A 20666-nucleotide genomic window follows, 5' to 3' on the forward strand; every position below is an offset into this window, starting at 1 on the left:
TCTATCAACGCAGCAGGATATTTCTTCAGCTGCGAAACTTTCTTCCTACGAAAACCGCATAGGTTTTTAAAGATTTGTGCTACTTTCGGGTGGATGACAATTTTTCCAATGTGTCCCAGGGCAACAGACACGAAATAAGAATTAAAAACAAATCCTGGGGTTTTACGTGCCATAGCTTGGATATGAATACGAGGTACGCCTTAGAGGGAGACTTGGAATAAATGTTTACTTCATGTGGTTCTTTAAAGTGCACCTATTTCAATGTACACTAGAGTTTTTGCATTTCGTTCCCATCAAAATGCGGCCGCCGCAGCCGGGATCGAACCCGCGACCTCGTACTCCGCAGCGCAACGCTACAGCCAATTAAGAATGGACCCTCGCAGCGCTGTGAGTGTTCTTGTTTGTTTTTGTTCAGCTGGCAAACCCTGATAATGGAGGTCCTGCTAGACCGACACTGCACTTGGGAGACAGCTGTTTGCTTTAATTTCATGCTTTCACGAAATAACTTGCGTGCTAGGGTAACACAATTGGCGAACGAATATCGCTTTATGTCGAAGCACTTTTGAAGGAACTTCGAGTGGGCCTGCTGGTCACGTGGTCTTCAGGGTCGTACTGCAATAGTCTGGACGCGCGTTGGTGGTGAGCAGCTGGACTCCCCTACCAGCGGCTTTGTAGCTGTAGTAGCCCATGAGCCCAGAGTCCGCGCCCGTCACGCACAGGCGTTTCCTCAATGCCGGGAAGCCGTCCTTACATGCTGCAGACACGAATTGGCACTTCTTGTTACGCAGTGACTCGAGGAAATAAGCCGTCGCTCGCAGGTGATGACACGGGATGGCTGCAAAGTGGTGACCAAGACAATTTCACTGTTTTCAATTGCATAATCAGTGATTTTATTCAGCGGAGAAATGTTAGCCCTATTCTGGAATAAAACAATGCGACGTGGATTTCTTCGCTTCGGAGCTGCCTAGAAATACACATCTCTTTTACACTTAGTGCGTACAGGAATACACGATTGGTTGTTCATATATGCGGATGTTACAAAATAAAACTAAAGCTTACAGCTGTTACTAGGGCAAGTGTGTTGCATCACTTTGCAGTTGACTCTTTCCGCCCAACAAAGGCCCGAGTAAAGAAAATTAATGGCAGTCAAGATATCATCTATATAGGCTACGCATAAAATAGTCCTGGATGCCATGCTCGAACTATATTCTTGCTAGAGCAACCAGATCGAGCACTCACAAAAGGAATTAGCCTCTCTCAAACATAGAAGCAAGTACTCTCGGGACATTTAGTGAAACACGCTTGCGGCAATTTGCTGCATGAACCAGGCGGCCTGTGCCATATTGAAAACTGTGTGCACTGCGCGTGCGTGCAAACGCCTAATGGGCTATTGATCCTCAGCCACCAACTTGCAATTTTTTTCATAGGACTTATCTCGATAAACACGCGCACATAAGAAAATATGAAGCAGTAAATTGAGGAATAAGAAGTGAGGCCTCGTACAACCAAGAAGTCATCACATTTGTTTATTTACTGATTTACCCAAAATTCCTGGTGCGTCATTACATTAAGGGGAGCGGGTAAAGTGCAACACCATAGCTGACAAGCACAATATACGTGTTTCCTTACAGATTTCCGGAAACAGCAATAGAGGATAGAAATACAGACACTAAACCTAACAAAACATCAGCATCAATCACAGAATTAATATGTTTATACTCTCTAAATATATAGTTTAACGATATCAGAGATTATTCTTTCCCTGCTAAGAAGCTTGAACAGTGCAAAAGTTTTTCAGTTTGAAATAATAAGCCAGAGCAAATATTTTGTTAGTTGAGTAGCTCACACACAAATGTATTTCGATCAATAAGAACTGTGCAGATGGCAAGAAAAATAAGACGATTCGCACATTGAAGCACGCAGCTTCCAAACCATTTGCAGATGTCACGTCTTAGGGTAGGGAATTCTAATCGCAGATTGCATTGAGAAGCGAAGAGTATCAGAATAGTTCAGTACTGAGATAATATTCTTGAACATTATTGGATGGTTTAGCAACGGTATGACATACCCTGGAGTTTCGGACATTGCTCCTACGGAAATCTGTTGAACTTTGCTGCATTACACAAGCGTAACACAATGGGCAGCTGTTTCAAAAATTACATTTTAAAATATGCAAGTTGTTGCAACACGTTTTTGTTATCAACGCTAAGAGGGTACTTAGGACACTTACCGGACCCTTGGTCCTGCGTGATAGCAGTGTCTTGGTCTTGACCAAAACACTGCTATAAAGCAGCAGCGAAATTCGGATTACGTGCCTTCAATGCCTACGTTATTAGAAGAAAGTACCCTCCCGACTTTGATAATTGAAACTAGTTGAATCTCGGCCAGTATATTGCAATATGTTATTTTGAAACGTCGCTCGTTGAATTATGCTGCTGTATTGCACTGAAGTTCAAGAGGTTTTCGGAGGGGCAACGCCCCAAACTATTGCACATGAATCATGCGTTGCCTTTACGCAGGAGGCAGAAAACGTGGAATCACTCTAAGAAATATATAAGTGCATAACAAAACTACTTGAAACCAGCGGCTTTCGAGTGAATATGTGTTTTAAATTTGTTTTCCAAATTGTTTTAAACCTTTTGACCACGCCAGCATAAGAAGACAGCATGCCGGTAATGGAATGCAGACAGCTTAACGACTGTAACAGAGCAATGTCACCGTCGAATGGCGGCGACGGAAGCGACGGCAGCATCACAAAGACGAAATGACGGCAACTGAACGGAATGTCGACAGCATGATGACCACGTCGATGTGACAACGCTGGAATGACGAGAAGTGGATCAAGAGACGGCATGAGACGAAGGTGTGACCCCAGCGTGGCTACCACGGCCTGATGATGACGGCGTAACAACGACTGTTGAAGGAAGATTACAAAATGGGGGCAACGGACACTATGGTGGCGACGATGCCTGCGCGACGACAGTGTGATGATGGTGATGGGATGGCGGTATCACGGCCGCTTACTACCTCTCCGGTTTGCTCTGTAAAGGGACATTACACGTTGTAGGGTCTCACACGTGCTCTTGGTCCAAAGGAACGACAACACAGTAGTGCAAACAATCAAAAGGGCAGTTATTGCACCTTTCATACACTAGTGCCTGCTAGGCCAATTATTCGGGAATTCTGATGGGGGCATGACAAATTGGGGAAGTCTGACTCACGGCGACCTGATAGTGAGTGAATATGTTCACCCCATGCTGGACACCAACGCCTAATCGTTCACGTGTACGGTCACGAGAACGGTGACGCGTTGAAACGACCGAGTTCGTCCATCCCGGTGCCGCGCTCCGAAGCCTTTCGCCGCACGGTCCAGCGAACGGCCGCATAGCGTGCGAAACGTCCACACCCCTCACCGACCCCAAGCCCAAGAGGCACAGCCTACTCCCTTTTGCGCCCGATTAACCCCGCCGTTATGTGGCGTTAGTAACGCAACACTCGCGCCATCTCTCCTACTACTTTGCAACCACACCAACCACCGCAGGCGTAAAGCCACGTGGCGAAACTGGATTACAGGATATGGTAGCCATGCAGAAAACGTCAGGGGACGCGTGAGAGTTGTGCATCCCACAACGGAGGCCAGAAAATGACGAAACCAACCAGAGAAAGCAATCGTTCTCACAAAAATTGTTTATAGCTTCCCAAGTTACTATTCCAATCCATAGTTTTCTACTAGTGGGAGTAAACTTTCAGTCAGTTGTAATGCACTTTCGGATTTCACTGAATCGTGTTTCGCAATATGTCTGCTATATACTCACACTTACAAAACCATCGAATAGTACACTAATATGCGCAAATGTCTGAAGTTCAATTGACTACTATACGTTTTTCTTGCACACCACTGTAGGGACAAATTTTCATGATTGAAAGCAAGTGGGGTAAAAATTCACCGTTCTTTCCTGAATCTTCCCGAACCGGTAAATTTCCTTCATATTCCAGATTTCCGTGGTGGTAGACACATTGACTGTTTTTCTTTGCTGTTTTCTGTCCTTTTCAGTCCTGGTGTGCATTAAGTCATTTCGTAGTATAACTACTTGATATCGTACAAGTGTAGAAATTGGCACACATAAGGTAGCGCAACACATTGCATAGAGAGCTGGAAGAATCAACACGTGCGCTCCTGTTCTTTCGTCTAACTCTCTCCTGTGTATTGCACTGCTTTATACTTGATATCCAGTGCCTGTCACCTGTACTTCGTGTACTTTGTCACTTAGTTTTAGCGCTGTTAATGTGTGTCACCATTCCAGTAACCAACTGACCCAGCTGCAACCCTTGTGGTACTCACGCGCTATGCAGCCGGGTTGCTCCATGCCCCCATTTGGATAAAAGTCGACATCGCCAACGGGTGTGGCTACACCCATATGGCCCTTCAAAATGTCTTTACCGCCGCTGGTGTGGATGACGTCCACGAAACGGGCATCCCCCTTGCTCACGCACATTCTCGTACCAGCAAACAGCGGGCCAGCAGGGTCCAATGCTGCGAAGAAACAATCGCGTTGAAATGCAGCAGTGAGACGGAGAGCTGAAGTAGTGGAACGCCGGCAGACAGACCCGTGAAAAAACGCAATGCAGAGCCTACCCAGAGCGAGTCGTAGGAAAACCGTTCGTTGGATTAGACAGCGGTGATACTTTGTGCACCGTGGAGGGACTGCTAGCAGTGGGCATCGCCATCTTCGGGGTTCTCCATAGCCTAGGCTATAGCTTTGAGCTCACCGTCCATATGAAGCGTGAAATGTTTATTCTCATTCTGCGAAGTATCTACGTTGGAATTCACAAGTATAGAACCCCAAGAAATGTAAGTACATATGAACGTGCTTGATGCGTGTTCAATAGCGCAAACACGACACACTACTCGCTGCTGCACTAGGGATCGAACATAGGCGCCTCCAGCCAGGTGTAGCAGGAAGCTGGCCACGTTAAACCCTGAGCTATTGCACAAAGCGTTTGCTTGACGAAGTTACATACGCAAAGTTCTCTGTTCTGGCACATACCCACTGTCCGAAGTTGTCTACTAGGCCAGACAGCAGCTAACTGTCTATTGGGCCTCTTACGCAGTGGCCGATGTTGTCTGCTCGTCAAGACAGCAGCCCGAACAAAACTAGCAGCCCAAGTTAGTTGACAACTTTGGTCATTGGGTGGAAGAAGTTACATCCGACAAACCTCAAAGTGGGAAAATTTTCAAAGAATGCTGATCGCTTTGAATGCATGGCCTTCGAGATAGGTTTTGGTTACATCAAGGGGGCCGTTGCTGAGGGTGTATTCATTTCGCCACTAGTTTCTTTCAGACTGCTGTACAGTTCAAGTGCGACATAAAAAATAAATACAAATTTTATACTACACAAAATGTGTTGAAATTTGCCCCCTTCATGTGGGACGCGTACGCTTCAATTTGCTATCATGACCCCTTGAATGGATACTTGCTGCTTTATAATTACCATACGTATTCATGGCGGAACTATTGACCCTTTTTGCGGAGCAGTTTTTTTTTTTAGAGAAACGAGATGGCGCTCACGGCAGCGCGCCATACCTCTCCTCAGCGACCGCGCACGAATACAAAACCACTACCGCGTTTACCTTGTTTCTGTGCGATCAGCTGTCGGAAATGCAACTGAGTTTTCGCTAACGCACTGTGCTCTAATCATGCTAGATTGAATCATGTGGATTGAAGACGTGTGCAGTAGTTGGCTGCAAAACTAGTGACTGGCATGTTAAGGAAGAGAATGAATATGCGTGGCCAAGTTCGCGGACCACTGCTGCAACTGTCCGAATGTGTTACCGGCACTTCGTGATGTACGTACGGCTTTCCTCGAGGATACAGAAATTTGCTCATCCGCCAGCTTTGTATCGCCAACCTTCAAAGAAAGGGCTTCATCAACAGAACGTCGGCAAGGGTGAGTACCACTCGTTAAACAATGACAAAGGGAGTTGCGCCGCTTCCTGTCATAGTAAGCTTCGCGCACGTTATTTATAAGCATCTATCCCTAATGGCAGGAAAACTTACACCTACTCTATCGCCGTCGTATCAATAATAAGTGAATGGGCACTCACTTGTATATATGCGCACTATATACGCACAATAAATGACGGACTACACCGATGGCGCACGAATGGTCGAAGCTTAATGTTTTGTGACGGTTCACAAGAGTAAGCGAGTTAGTAGCGGTAATAGACAGTTTTAGTTACACGCACGTAGAGGCTTTGCGTACGTAGAGCTTCTACGTGTAAGCAGTTCGCATGCGCAGAACGTAGCGGCCGCGCGCTGGTCTCACGGACGTACGTGAGATTCGATTTTTTACATGCGCTTCTTGCGCACGTAGACAGTTTCGAGCGGGGGTTTTGCGAGATCACGAACAAGCGCTAGCGTGCTGAGCGGCGCAGATGGCTTGCATGGAAACACGGCGACAGGATAACTGGTCATCTATTTCATTCCATGTCAACAATGACAGCAGATAACGCTTGCACAACACACTTCCGGGCATTGCGGAGACGATGACCGGCACGCATCAATGCACATCGCTGGCTTCGCTGAAATACTCATCTTGAATTGAATTGTTCATATTTCCCGATAGATGTAGCTACGTGGTGCGTCGCGTACGTGTAGCTAAAAGCGTTTCAGATGGCGTGCACGTAAGGTACGTAGACTGTTCACGTTTGCGTCCGTGAAGTCTCCACGTACGTGTAACTAAAACTGTCTAATATGCATTTGCTACAAGGTATTACAATGTACAAAACAGCTAAGTTCCAAGCCTGGCGTGCAGCAAAACAAGTTTATCGGAACTGAGCACACCCGCGAGCGATAAGGTAGAAAATAATCAGATAGTGGCTGCACCGAGGAACTTGACTGACTCAGAAACTGAAAAGGCGCAGCTTCAAAATATTTGCGAAATAAAGGACAAAGAGCAAAACACACTAATCCTGATGCAATTCATGAACGGAATGTTTGGATAGATTGGAATACATATTTATCCCCGCTTTTAGAACAAGCACCTTATATGCTGCTCGCGCCGTTAGGACAAAGCTTAATGAGCTTCGAAAGTGCTTTTACATGTTCTCTGAAGCTGTGACCAAAGCTTCGTGTCGTCCACCCAGCTACCGTCCACGATATCTCCCAAAACAGAGGCTTTCAAAGCCGCGCCGGCGTCATACACTTCCATTGTCAACAAGGAGGCAGCGGAGGCAGTTTAGACAAGCAATGGACGCGTCACCACGTGATCAAACATGGCAGCGCCCGCGGGATCGCCGCGAAAAGGGTCAATATAACTCTCAAGCGTATCTATGGAATGTAAGTACTGCCTGAAATTTGAGGATAGTTAATCCTTCCATGGCCACGTTTACTACTCTATGCTACATTCCATCTTTAGCAGTACAATTATTTCGAATACTTACTACGGTATATTAGAAACACAAATTGGTAAGCTAGGAAATAGCAGCGACCGTTAAAGATAAAATGCTGATTCCTCTAGGTTACAAATTAGTGCTGGTGTGAATAGCATGAGCTAAAGTGCTAGGTTGCCTGTGGCAGATAGCACAATTCTAGTTCATGAGCTGGTCTTCTCGAAATGCGGACATTACTTGCACAAGAAATTGAAATGTATAATCGAATAATTCACAGAAATACACTAATTAGGCTTTTAACTAATCACATGATGGCCCATATTGAAATTGACAAATTGTAGCCGTGGAGTTCGCAAGGCGGATCCACTTGGAACGAATTGTCGGGATGACACCAGTTTCGAGATATTAATTCCCCAACTTTGCGGCGAAATGCATTGGCGTTCCAGTTAGGTTCTTAACAAAACGTCGCTTTATGCATTGAAGCACAAAATTAACTGGAACGCCAATGCATTTCTCCGCAAAGTTCGGTAATTAATATCTCGAAACTGGTGTCATCCTGCGAATTAATTCTAAGTGGATCCGCCTGGCGAACTCCACTGCTACAATTTGTAAATTGCAATATGAGCCGTTAGGTAATTAGTTAAAAACCTAATTAGTGAATTTTTGGTAATTAGTCGATCATGCATTTCAATTTTTTGTGCAAGTAATGTCCGCCTCTGTGAGTAGACCAGCTCATTAATTAGAATTGGGCTATCTGCCACAGGCAACCTTAAATAAATTGTGAAAGTGTTCGCTGAAACACCCTGTATATATATATATATATATATATGCGTCGGCAAGAAAAACACACACCATACCGGTGATGCGCCAGATAGATTGCCCAGTCAAGAGCTTGAATGCACGAGCGAAGAAACCGGCGACTTGCGCTCCAAGGCTGAATCCAACCACGTGGACCTGACCAGGCGCGAGCGTGGTAGGGTGCCGCTCAATGAGCCGTTTCAGCAGCAGAGACATCTCTCGGCCAACCAGCGCCGTGTTGCCAACCGCCTTAAGGTACTGCAGCCCCATCGAGCCCCTACCCCAGTCCACGATGATGACGTTGCAGTCCGCCTGTGATGGCGTCAACACTGATCTGAGCTTCCGTAAGGCTTCAACTGGGTCTAGTCGGCACATCATCATTCGATTTACTGCGCTGGGCCAGTATAACACAACAATTCTATTCCAATGGCCATTCCTGTTAACGTTTCTCCAGTGTTCTGAGCGGCGCTCCATCGGCGTTATCGCCGGGATTGACCGCCTGTGAATTGTGACAGATACTCATAGAATTGGGTGAAAAAGAATGCTTACTTTTATACCGGCCCGGGTTCCGCACGAAAGACAAAAAGGAGAACGACGAACAGCTGTACAATTGTTTCAGCTGTTTATTGATTGCAAGTGGGCTTCAAATAGTATAGAAGGCAAGCAGTGTGGCAAGGCGGCGACCAGTATAGCGCGCGCGCACTCACACACGCTCATATATATATATATATATATGCTCTTGGTGAAGGCCGGACCCCGGCCGAAACGTCGAAATTAAAATGTTTTTGTTGGTCTACGTGCGCCTGCACTTCTTGACACTTTATATATATATATATATATATATATATATATCAGTGATGCGTTGAATCGCAGGATCCGGCAGTGCAACAGGTCAAAGAGTAGAAGCACCTAGGAACAATACTGGATTTTATTCACGTTTCGGCCGCGAACCGTCCTTCACACCAAACGAGGGCGGTCCCCGGCCGCAACGTCAGTAACATCCTGGTATATTTTGCTACGTGCTTTTATTCTGCTGCATTTTACTCTGATATATATATATATATATATATATATATATATGATAGTTCTGCCTTCAGAGTGATTACTCAATGAAGGAAGGACCACCTGCCGAAGCGTTATTAAAGTTTCGTTCGCGAGTACCGCATTAGGGCCTTCCTACATGACTAAATGTGATTCTACGTGAGAGTCGGTTTCGTCACAACTCTCAAAAGCCAGAGAAGTTCTGTTCGGGACGTTCACATTTTTTGAACATAATACAAAGAAAGAAACCAGAAGAAAAAGTTCCACAAACATGCAAAATTTGGGAATCGAACCCACGACCTCTCGGTCCGCGACGATAGATCGCCGAGCGTTTAACCCATTGCGCCACAAACGCATTTGCAGAGCGCTACACAGACGCGCCTTATATATCTAACACTCCTCCGTGTACCCGCGCTCTTGCTCGGGCCGGTGCCGCCGCCTACGAGCAGAAAAGAGAAGTACTGCATTATGACACTAACGCGCGCCGACAGTGAACGCTTCGGTCGTCTCAGCACTACGACGCCTCGATGCCAGCATTCGAAGGGACGCTGGCATCAAGAAGCACTACCAACGCCACCTAGGTGGCGTTGGTAGTGGCGTTCACCGTACTCAGCACAGCGGAGCGTGGCCTCCGCAATTAGCTCTGAAAATGTTTCTGAAGTTGATCGCGGAGGCTGCAATTACGACGCGCTGTACGCGCTGATTTGACTCGGTGACGATTCAGTTACATTTTTTTACTTTATTGGCGCTGTCAAAGCCAACTTCATGCAGCTGTAGTAAAGCCAAATTCATCTAAAGTTAAAGAAATATTTATGTGTGTTCTGTAAATAAATATATTATTCTCAGTGTACTTCGGGCATTTATTTAACGTGCCGGTTCAATCAAGCACAAAAAATGGGATTTTGATTTTTTTCTAAGATAACTCGGGAAATAAAGTATTAAAGATATGTAAGCTCAGAGAAAATAAGTCTGGCTGCAACATAAAACATTAGTTGCCTTGCTTTAATGACAACTTCAGGCACTACGATATATTTTGTGGTTTCACACATGCTTACCTACTAAAGTGGACAAAATTGATGCGCCTTCGGTATAACACAATACTCATAACGCACAACTAAACAAATAAAAATTAACTGGTAGCCTAAAGAAACCAAGGTGAACATTCACTAATTCACGAGCTTCATGCTCAGGTGACTCATAAAACATTATGCTGTGCCAAGAATCTTAGTCGAACAAGGGGGGTGACCATCGTGTGCAGTGCCTCGGGGTAATGCATGCAGCAGTACAACAATACCTGTTTTTCTATTTTTGCTCATGCCACATCAACCGATTAATCGCGAAGAAATCGGTCATCGCAGAATTGGAGTGTTAGAACTGCATCGCACAAAGCACTACTGGTAATAAAAGCGTCTCCAGCGCGTGTCGAACGGATGCCGCAGTGCGACAGTTGACCTGCCAAGGGGGGGCGAGCCCCTCATGAAGAAATGGAAGGGGGGCCGGGCCGCCCTGAGCCCCGCCCCCCTGACCTAAAGCACTGGCTTTGCCTAGCTTTATGGAGTAAAAATATTTGTTACTCACGTGTATAGTTTCATTGGTTTAACCAGTACAGTGGGATTACTCGAACTATTCGCGGTCACAGCATGCTCCAACAACGACAGGATCTCAGACGACATTCAGCATGCTTACGTAATTACTGCCAAAATTCCAGTCAAGCAATGTTGTGCGAGTTAGAAGTTGTAGAGACCACATTTTCCTTGTTAGAGCCTCGGAAAGTTTTCTCGCTCAAGACATCGGTTCCTATGAAAACTTTCGATGTTCACAAGCAGTCTGTGCGATTGCTTCGCCTAATGGCAGCTGCTACACCAGGGCCGGCATCGTTGAAAGGCACGGACAGTTACAGTTATGACTCGGAGATTAATAGCTATAAGCTAAGAAATATACTCGCAACAAATATTTCCAAGTCGCGGTGGTCAGCGATTAATCTGTCTGATGAGCCTCCAGTTGGAAGAAATTCGCTCCCCAAATATCACGTTTTACCATGTCACTGACAGCATACTTCGTAGTCGCGCCGCTCTATCGTTCGTCAGGACGTGACTATAGGCTTGATACAAATTTGTGTAGTGAGCGCGCAAACGAATACGCTGAGTCTGACCATGCATGAAAACCTGGGACCAGGGGTGCTATGCAGGATGCGCCGAGTTTCTCGTTCGTACGAGTTTCACCCGAGTTTGCTCGATGGCAGTCAGTGAACGGCGATAGCAAGGAACGTGCAAGAACAGCAGGCAAAAAGAAATGTCGAGATAAAGCCGCGTATGACAACATGAGCGCACCCTGCGCGGCACAGTGATTCCGTGCTTCAAGCACAGAAGACTGCGCAGCAAAACGCGCCAGCGCCGCGTATTGTTATCAACGTATTAGACAGTTTTAGTTACACGTACGTGGAGACTTCACGTACGCAAACGTGAACTTTCTACGTACCTTACGTGCACGCCATCTGAAACGCTTTTAGCTACACGTACGCGACGCACCACGTAGCTACATCTATCGGGAAATATGAACACTGCGGTAGCCAATTCAATTCAAGATGAGTATTTCAGCCAAGCCAGTGATGTGCATTGATGCGTGCCGGCCTTCGTCTCCGCAATGCCCGGAAGTGTGTTGTGCAAGCGTTATCTGCTGTCATCGTTGACATGGAATGAAATAGATGACCAGTCATCCTGTCGCCGTGTTTCCATGCAAGCCATCTGTGTGTGCACAGCACGCTATCGCTTGTTCGTGGTCTCGCGAAACCCCCGCGCGAATCTGTCTACGTGCGCAAGAAACGCACGCAAAAAATCGAATCTCACGTACGTCCGTGAGACCAGCGCGCGGCCTCTACGTTCTGCGCATGCGCACTGCTTACACGTAGAAGCTCTACGTACGCAAAGCCTCTACGTGCGTGTAACTAAAACTGTCTATTATCACCATTTAGGAATACCGTGACTGTACCGCTGTCTATCTGCACACTTGCCGTGAGCCACTTGCCACGCCTTTCTAGGGCGAGTAAAGGGCGTGCCTCCTCTTTCGAGCATTATCTTTCTATCCTCCGTCGAATGCGAACAGGGCACATGCGGTGCATTGTTGCGCCTACACTTTCCCTCAATCGATTACGTTCAAATACAACAAATAAAATAAGGAACACTTTATTTCTTGAAGTATCTGTTTTTCGTTTGGAATGCCATAAATGTTTGATGACAAACAGAGATCGAGCGAATTATTAAATTTTGCACTTTTTTGCCGCGAGTGGCGACAGTGAGGCGAAAGCTTACACGCGGATACATTTTAGAGCGGCGCACGCACGAGGGAGTTCATACGGTGAGCAGTCGCCAGGGGCACTGCAGTGCTATCCTTGATAGGGTGCCTTGATGCCCGCGCGCATCGATGCACTCTAATCATTCATAAAGTCAGTCCATGACAGTGATCTTTCCATTTCCTGACTATTAGGGGAATGGCCACGCAGCGCTGCGGCATGGTTGTTCAGCGCAGGTGCTTCACTTAGGCTGCTATTAAGGCCGCCGCTTTACCAACTGAAACGATGGGAGCAACGGTTGTCACTGCAAAATGGCTGTGCAGTATTCTAGGGTCCGTAGTGACGCAGCACAGTGAAAGTGCACCAGTTTATCTGCGTGCGCGAAGCCTCCGCGATGCATTGCAAGGAAGAGCGCGCGGCCCAGTGACACAATTCATCGCTTGTCATCGCTTGCCAAGTGAAGGTGCCTCCGTTCGCATGTATACGCAGAGTTGTACTCTCCAATGTGCTTGCCGATTGTCTCTGCTGCTGAGCTAACAGCGATCGCAGATAGATATAGTAACGACAGCGCAGCAATCGCATTTTGGCGGGTGATGGCTCCTGTGTGCAATTAGGAAATTAAACTTCGAACGCAGGAAGGGGTTGCAACTATTTAGTGTGCCGTGCTTGTGATGAAGAAATGCCTTCGCACTGTGTTTAAAAAAGCGAGCGTTTCTCGGCGCTGACCGTGTTTGCGATACTACAGATCCGATACACCACCGATGACAGAGCAGCCATGTCAAACAACAGCTGTGATACCTTTACGTTGGAAAACACTACGCACTGCTCAGCATCGTCATCCACCACGGCGCATCGACACCTTGCAAGCAGCTACACTGTCGTTCCAATAATCATTTGCTGTGCGCTACGTCGCTACAATGCAGACAATGAACCATGTTGTGGGGCCATCACAGCCTAAGAAGATAGATGCATGAACCAGCGAAAGTCGCCGCTTTGTTTTTGATAGTGGTTCTCAGCTACAGTGCATCACCGATGACAGTGTGCTGTGCGTATTTTCTGTCGGCGGTCAAGATTGTTGATGCCTCTCAGTTCCACACCACGTCGCTGTTGCCGGAAATAAGTTGGGCGTGGCCCAACCATGGCGGGCGCGCGCACCACAGTTACATGCCTCGCGCGGGGCGTGACGTATGGTTTTGATTGACACGCGAACTCGGGCCAAACTCGTACATCGCGAAACCCCCCTCGAGTTGAACTCGGGAACATGGTGGCGGCAGCAGCAGCCTGTGTAATCGCATCCAGCGGCAGCAAGCGTCAATATGACCATCTGGACCCGTTCACCTATATGTCCGACGTAGAGTTTCAGCGTCATTTTTGCCTTTCCAAAACGTGAGTGCGCTGGCTGTGTGACGAATTAGGCGAAGGCCGTCGTTTGCGGAGATAGGGTGGCGGGCAAATTATGCTTTCCCAGCGTAGACTGGTGTGACTAGGCTGCGGAGGAATAGTTCGTGCGATCGCTTCGGCTCTCTCCTGTTTAAGCAAGCTCGTCCACCGCGCCCCAGCCCCAGGCCAGGTCCGGCGTCGTCATCGGAGTACTGGAGCACCTGCGAGCACCTGGGGTTCAACCCGGACCAACCAACCTGAGCAGGCGAAGTAGTCACATTATATTGGAAGACTCAGAATGGACGCCGGGCTGCCTTCCGGTGCCGAAATCAGTTTTGGCAGGTACATGGTACCGCTGCACGGCACGGGCAGAGAGGCGAAGGAAGTTACTGCGCCAACACGGACCGCCTCGGCCGTCCGAACGACCACCTCTCAAGGCGGCAAATGATTTGACTCACGTACTGCGTGAGCAAAAGCGTAGACATATGGATGTTGAAAGAGACCGTAGACTTGTTTCCTCTATCGGAGCACGCCATCGCCGACTGGTGGAGCTGCCCCCGTAAGGTCGGGAGGGACGAGCTGCTGGCGCGAGCTCCACTCGGTGGCCCAGGGAAGACAGCGCAAATTGACGAGTGCCTTCTTCGCGGCGAGCAAAAGTGCAATCGAGGCCGCCTAATGACGGGCGACAACGTTCCGCCGAGCCGCCAAAACTACGGTGGTGTTAAAGATGGTGACCCATGGGTCTTCGGCATGGTCTGCGCGACCTGAGGGGTGCTGCTACTTTTCAAGGTCGACCGAAGAAAGGCGGCGACGCTAGGCGCCATTATTGCAGCCAATGTTCAACCGGGGACCATTATTCATAGTGAAGAATTGGCCGCATACAACTGTATCCCAAATTCAGTGGATGCTAACGGGGCTATGCCTCTATCTGCATTGGGAGACAGTTAACCACAGCGTGCACTTTGTGGAAACCAACACGGGCGTTCACACGCGAAAAATAGAAAGTTATTGTCAAAAAGTGAAGCGCCACCTCGTCAGCAGTGGGTACAGAGTAACTGCACTGATGCTGGAGTCCCGCCTGGGATGAATGTGGTGGCACTCAACGGCCACGTGCGCTGCAAAGACCCTTTCTTGCGTTTGTTAGAAGCCACGGATCGCTGGGGCTACCCAGTATCAAGACTCTTTCCTGCGGCTGTTAGAAGCCAAAGCTCTGCGCTAGCCAGTATGAAGGTGCGTCACAATGTAAAAGAAAATAAAGCGTAGTTTTTTTATCCTTGCATGAGAGTTTTCCGACATTCCTGAGTGCTTACACGGTAAGCGCGCGGCAAACCACTTCTGCGCTAGCCGACGCTCCCTTCGTCTCGAAGCCTTACTTTAGCGCGAGCAACGAGCGATCTGTTCAAAGCCCACTGTAAAAATCAGGCGCACACCAATCTGTGCTCGGAAATGGGAGCGCAAGCACGTAGGGAGCCGCGCCAATTAAATCTAGAGGAAAGAGAAAGAGCAACGAGCGATCTGTTCGAAGCCCAGTGCGAAAACCAAGCGGACACCAATCTGTACTCGGAAATGCTAGCGCAAGCACGTAGCGAGCCGCGCCAATCCAATCCAGAGGAAGAAAGAGGAGGGCGAGCGTGCCCTCGTGGTATAACGCGAAACGATTAAACTACAAATTAGTCTAATACGCATTCAGTGTACTATTTGTAAACTTTAAAAGACCTATACCCTACGGTAATGTGACTAATATCATTGTACTAAATGCATTTCTTTGATAACTTGCTTGTTCCTCTAATGCACTCGGTGGAACGACAAACAAATGAAAGAATGCACGACCATGCACCGACCGTATGATCACGTGAGCCCCAGTTTGTCGACCGCCCATATGGCAACGCCCAAGGGATGATGGCCACCCAGAGTGAATCTAGATAAACCAATGAAACTGGAGGTGTGCCGACGGACAAACTTTGTCTTGTTACCATTAGTTCTTTTATCTTGGGGCGTCGCCAGAGCTCGTGAAGATCCCGAGTTTCGCCAAACTCGGGGCATCCTGCATAGCACCCCAGTGATGCGTAAGCGATCTTTGGTGAGTGCCCCCGCCCCGTCAGGTGAAAAGTAAATGCGTAATTTCCAAAGTTAAGAAATTTTATCGTTATATGAGTGTAAATGTAGATTGGTAGCTTTATAAGCGATAAGGAACAATTTAAACCAAAACAAAATTTAATAAGAGAACAACGATAGAGATACATAGGGCTTCATATATATCTATATGCTTGATAACTCCGTTGTTCCTCCTTTTATAGAGCAAACGCATGGTTCTATTGACGACATTGTTGTTTCGAACCAGGGTGTGCTGAATTTTATTTTAAAACTTTATCCGAAAAAGAAAGGTAGTCCCAACAATATACACAATGCATTCCTCATTCGATACTCTTTATGGACTAGGCGATATTTAACTATTATTTTTCAGAAATCTCTCTCGACGTCTGTGGTCCCTTTTGCCTGGAAATCAGCTAAATTTCTTCCACTATTCAAATCCTGGAATAAGCAGTCCCTGCTGAACTACAGACCCATCTCTATCACATTTCATTCGTATAATATACTCGAACACATAATTTATAAACACATCATTGAATTTCTAGAGTCCAATAATGTTTTATCGGATGCTCAATACGGTCTTCGGCGAGGATTTAGCACAACAACCCAGCTCAGTGAATTCACTCATGACATCATCCAGGCTCTCGATGCAGGTGATCAAATTGACGCAATATTTATAGATTTTTCAAAAGCTTTCGACACTGTGTCACACTCCAAACTGTTGAAAAAGCTCACTGTTATTCTTATCAAGCAAGCATTAGTTAACTGGATTTCTTCTTTTTTATCCAATTGGTCTCAGTACGAACTCTTTAGGTCTTCTCAATCCTCCACTTGCAGTGTAACGTCTGGCGTACCTCAAGGTTCAATATTAGGCCCGCTTATGTTTTTGATTTTCATGAAGGATCTGCCAAGCACTATTCCTGTTAATATCCGCATGTACGCAGATGATTGTGTTTTGCACCATACGGTTAAAACTCCTCAAGATCACATTATCCTTAATGAGTCATTTGCATCATTTCAATCATGGTGTGAGAGTTGGCAGATGCAAATCAATTTCCAGAAAACTGTATCTATGTCATTTACCTAACTTTCTTTCCCTTCTCGATTTACCTATTTGTTTAATGGCTGCCTTCTAGGAGGTGTTTCACAATATAAATATCTAGGTCTGGGACACATGCACAACGTTAGTGGGGCCACGCGAGTCCAACGGAGCGATCTCGTAGTCCACATCGCCAAGCTGACGCAATATCGTGTAGGGTCCGGTGTTATAGCGCGGCATCAGCTTTTCAGACAAGCCAATGCGGTGACATGGTGTCCATAGGAGGACAACGGAGGCAGAAGCGAAATCGAACGTCCCGGTGTTGGCTGTCGTACCGGGTCTTCTGCGCGGCTTGAGACCCACTGAGCCGGTATCCAGCAATCGCGTGCCATGTGAGCCCGGGCGAAGACGTCTTGGGCATATTCAGTGGAAATGTTCGTCGAGGAAGTAGTGTTTCAAAGGGCAGAATAGGGTGGCGACCGAACAGAAGGTAAAATGGAGAAAAGGCACTGGTTTTTCTCACGAAACTAATTATAGGTGAAGGCCACGAAAGGTAAGATGCTCTCCCACTCACTGTGGTCGTCAGAAACGTACATAGACAGAATTTCTGTCAACGTTCGATTGAGCTGCTCCGTGAGACCCTTTGTCTGCGGGTGGTAGGTGGTGGAAAGCGTGTGCTCGGCAGAACATGAACGAAGGAGGTCGCGTTGTCGCGTACCGGGTCGCGTATTCAGTCGCGACAACGACCCACTTATTGCCAGATTTCGACATCGAAAAAGGGCCGAGAAGATAGAGACCGACACGAAAGAATGGTGCTGAGGGCACATCGATGGGGTGAAGGCGTCCAGCTGGCAGCACAGGAGTTTTTTTGCGGCACTGACAAAGCGCACAGGCTGCAACGTAGCGGCGCACAGAGCGGTACAGGCCTGGCCAGTAGAAGCGGTGCCGTACGCGATCGTAAGTATGAGAAACACGGAGGTCACCTACAGTAGGTGCGTCATGCAACTGCTCAAGAACAAATGTCCGGGTATAGCGCGGGGCAACGAGTAAAAATTCTGGTCCTTCAGGTCGTAAGCTACGACGGCAAAGAACGTCGTCACGGAGGACGAACATGGGCAGCGTGGGCTCCGACAGTCCAGAATTGAGACGATCCATGAGAACACGCAAGCAGTCATCACGCCGTTGTTCAGTGGGAATGTCCCACAGATCAGAAATGGCCAGTACGTAGGCGCGGCTGTCATGCGCATCATAATCAGGGTGGTCGACAGGATGACGGAAGAGGCAGTCGGTGTCGTTGTGCAAGCGGCCTGACTGGTATAAAACAGCAAATTAATATTCTTGGAGCCGTAGCGCCCATCTACCCAATCGTCAAGTGGGTTCTTTAAGTGACGAGAGCCAGCACAAGGCGTGCTGATTGGTAACCACGGAAAATGGGTGGCCGCACAAGTAGGCGCAGAATTTGGCTACTGCCTAAACGAACGCCAGGCACTCCAATTGAGTAATTGAAAAATACCTCTCGGCGCGTGACAGGCAGCAGCTGGCGTATGAAATTACGCGCTATTCGTTACGCTACAATTGAACGAGTACAGCCCCAATTCGGTGGGAGCCGATGGATCATAATGAGTCAGTAATGGGGAAACCGTTAGCAAGCGTACGAGGGCGGAAAAGGCTTTGTTCTGAGCAAGGCCCCTTGTGAAAGCAACGTCCTTCCTAAGTAAATCGGCGAGTGGGCGAGCGGTGTCGGCGAAATTTTTGATAAAACGACGCAAGTAGGAGCCGAGTCCAACAAATCTTCTTACGTTTGCGATGGAAGACGAAACAGGAAAGTTCTGGACAGCGCGAATCTTGTCAGGGTCGGTTTGAACGGCAGCGGCACTGACAAGATGGCCAAGAAAGGTAATTTGACGACGTCCCAAGTGGCACTTGAATGAGTTAAATTGCAGGCCGGCGCGTCGGAAAACAACAAGAATGCCCAATAGACGCGTTAGATGACTCGCGAAGGTTGATGAAAAATGATCACATCGCCTAGATAACATGGACATGTGGACCATTTAAAGCCACGAATTAAGGAATCCATAATTCTTTCGAAGGTTACCGGGGCATGACAAAAGCCGAACAGCATAACCTTGAATTGGTAGAGGGTGTCAGGTGTGACGAAGGCAGTTTTCTCACGGTCCCTGTCATCTACCGAGATTCGCCAATAGCCTGATCGAAAGTCTATGGATGAAAAGTACTTGGCTCCGTGCAAGCAGTCCAAAGCGTCATCAAGACGCGGCAAGGGGTAGGCATCCTCGCGCTTGAGTTTGTTGAGGCGTTGGTAATTGACACAAAAGCGCCAACTGCCGTCCTTAATTCTTCTTCACAAGGACAACAGAGGACGCCCACGGACTGCAAGATGGCTTGATAACGCCTTTAGTCAACATCTTATCGACTTCTCGTTGTATCACTTGTAGCTCAGCATGTGAAACACGATACGGCCGGCTTGCGTATTGGATTGGCGTCTCCGGTGTAAATACGATGGATTACCACTGATGTTTGGGCTAAAGGACGGCCCTCAAGGTCAAAAATGTCGCGGTAAGTTTCCAAGAGACGGCGTAGATCAGCAGCTTGTGCAGGGAGAAGGTCAGGTGCAATCATCTTGCTAAGATAGTCTGTGACAAGATTAGGTGCATCGGGGGTTCTTGTAGAGGGCGACGGAATTTCGGCATCAAAAGCCAATACCCCGCTACCATTGATAGCCAAGATGTCGCCCAAAGACATGCCTCTGGGAACAATTTGGTGCGAGCAATTAAAATTAAGGAGAGGAAGCGAAGTCCGATTGCCTTTGATAGCGAACACGGCATTGGGAACGGCCAAATTCTTTTCAAGGAGTATGTCAGTGGTGAGACATAGCACATAGACGCCGTCAGGAACAGATGGAAACGACAATACAGTGACGTATGTAGTGGTTTGAGGCGACAGGGAGATGTCCTCGGGGGAGCATAACCGTAGTGGTGTCACTGGTGCACTATAACAGCCTTGCGGCACTTCAAGCTGAATGAGACTAGACACGCAGTCAAAGAGGGCTGAATGGAACGATAAAAAGTCTAAGCCGAGTATAACGTCGTAGGGGATTTGTTCCAGAACTGCAAACAATACAGTGGTTGGGCGTCCCGCGATGTCAATGCGAGAAGAGCACTTACCAGGCACGGTAGGCGTTCCTCCATCGGCCACGTGGAGGGTGCGTGATGCAGCGGGTGTGAGAACTTTGTTGAGGCGTCGGGGAAATTGGGCACTTATCACGGATATGTGCGCGCCAGTGTCAATGAGTGCTGGGACAATGACACCATCGACCACAACGTCCATCAAGTTGTCCAGTCCGAGGTAACGACCACTGCGGAGCTCCGTTGCTATCTCTTGTGGGTACCCAGTACCTCTAACCAATTTTTTACGATGCGTATCTCACATATCAAGATGTATTTACACTCTTTACAAAGAGACAGCGATACATAAACAAGATGGCTGTCGATTTGGTTTGGTTTGGTTTGGTGCCTGTAGATATAACACAACCCACTACGGGGGATTGGCCATGAATCGGGCGGCAGTGGGAAGAAAAATGAAGGATACCTAAATGGGATTTTATTACTGAAGAATGAG

At 47.6% G+C, this 20666-nt stretch overlaps 1 protein-coding gene across 1 annotated transcript in view; it reads right to left on the reverse strand.

Annotated features, from left to right (window-relative positions):
• Positions 1–372: 372 nt before the first annotated feature.
• The window catches only part of LOC119458497 (phospholipase A1), a 104942-nt gene continuing 84648 nt past the window's right edge, over positions 373–20666 (reverse strand). The window contains exons 5-7 of the mRNA XM_037720334.2: positions 8250–8502; positions 4343–4534; positions 373–835 (exon numbers count right to left, since the gene is read on the reverse strand). Of these exons, the coding sequence (XP_037576262.2) occupies positions 591–835; positions 4343–4534; positions 8250–8502 (690 nt within the window). The 3' untranslated portion in view covers positions 373–590. The remainder of the gene's footprint in view (positions 836–4342; positions 4535–8249; positions 8503–20666) is intronic.

The sequence above is a fragment of the Dermacentor silvarum genome, chromosome 7 (assembly GCF_013339745.2).
Source record: "Dermacentor silvarum isolate Dsil-2018 chromosome 7, BIME_Dsil_1.4, whole genome shotgun sequence".
Taxonomy (NCBI): Eukaryota; Metazoa; Arthropoda; class Arachnida; order Ixodida; family Ixodidae; genus Dermacentor; species Dermacentor silvarum.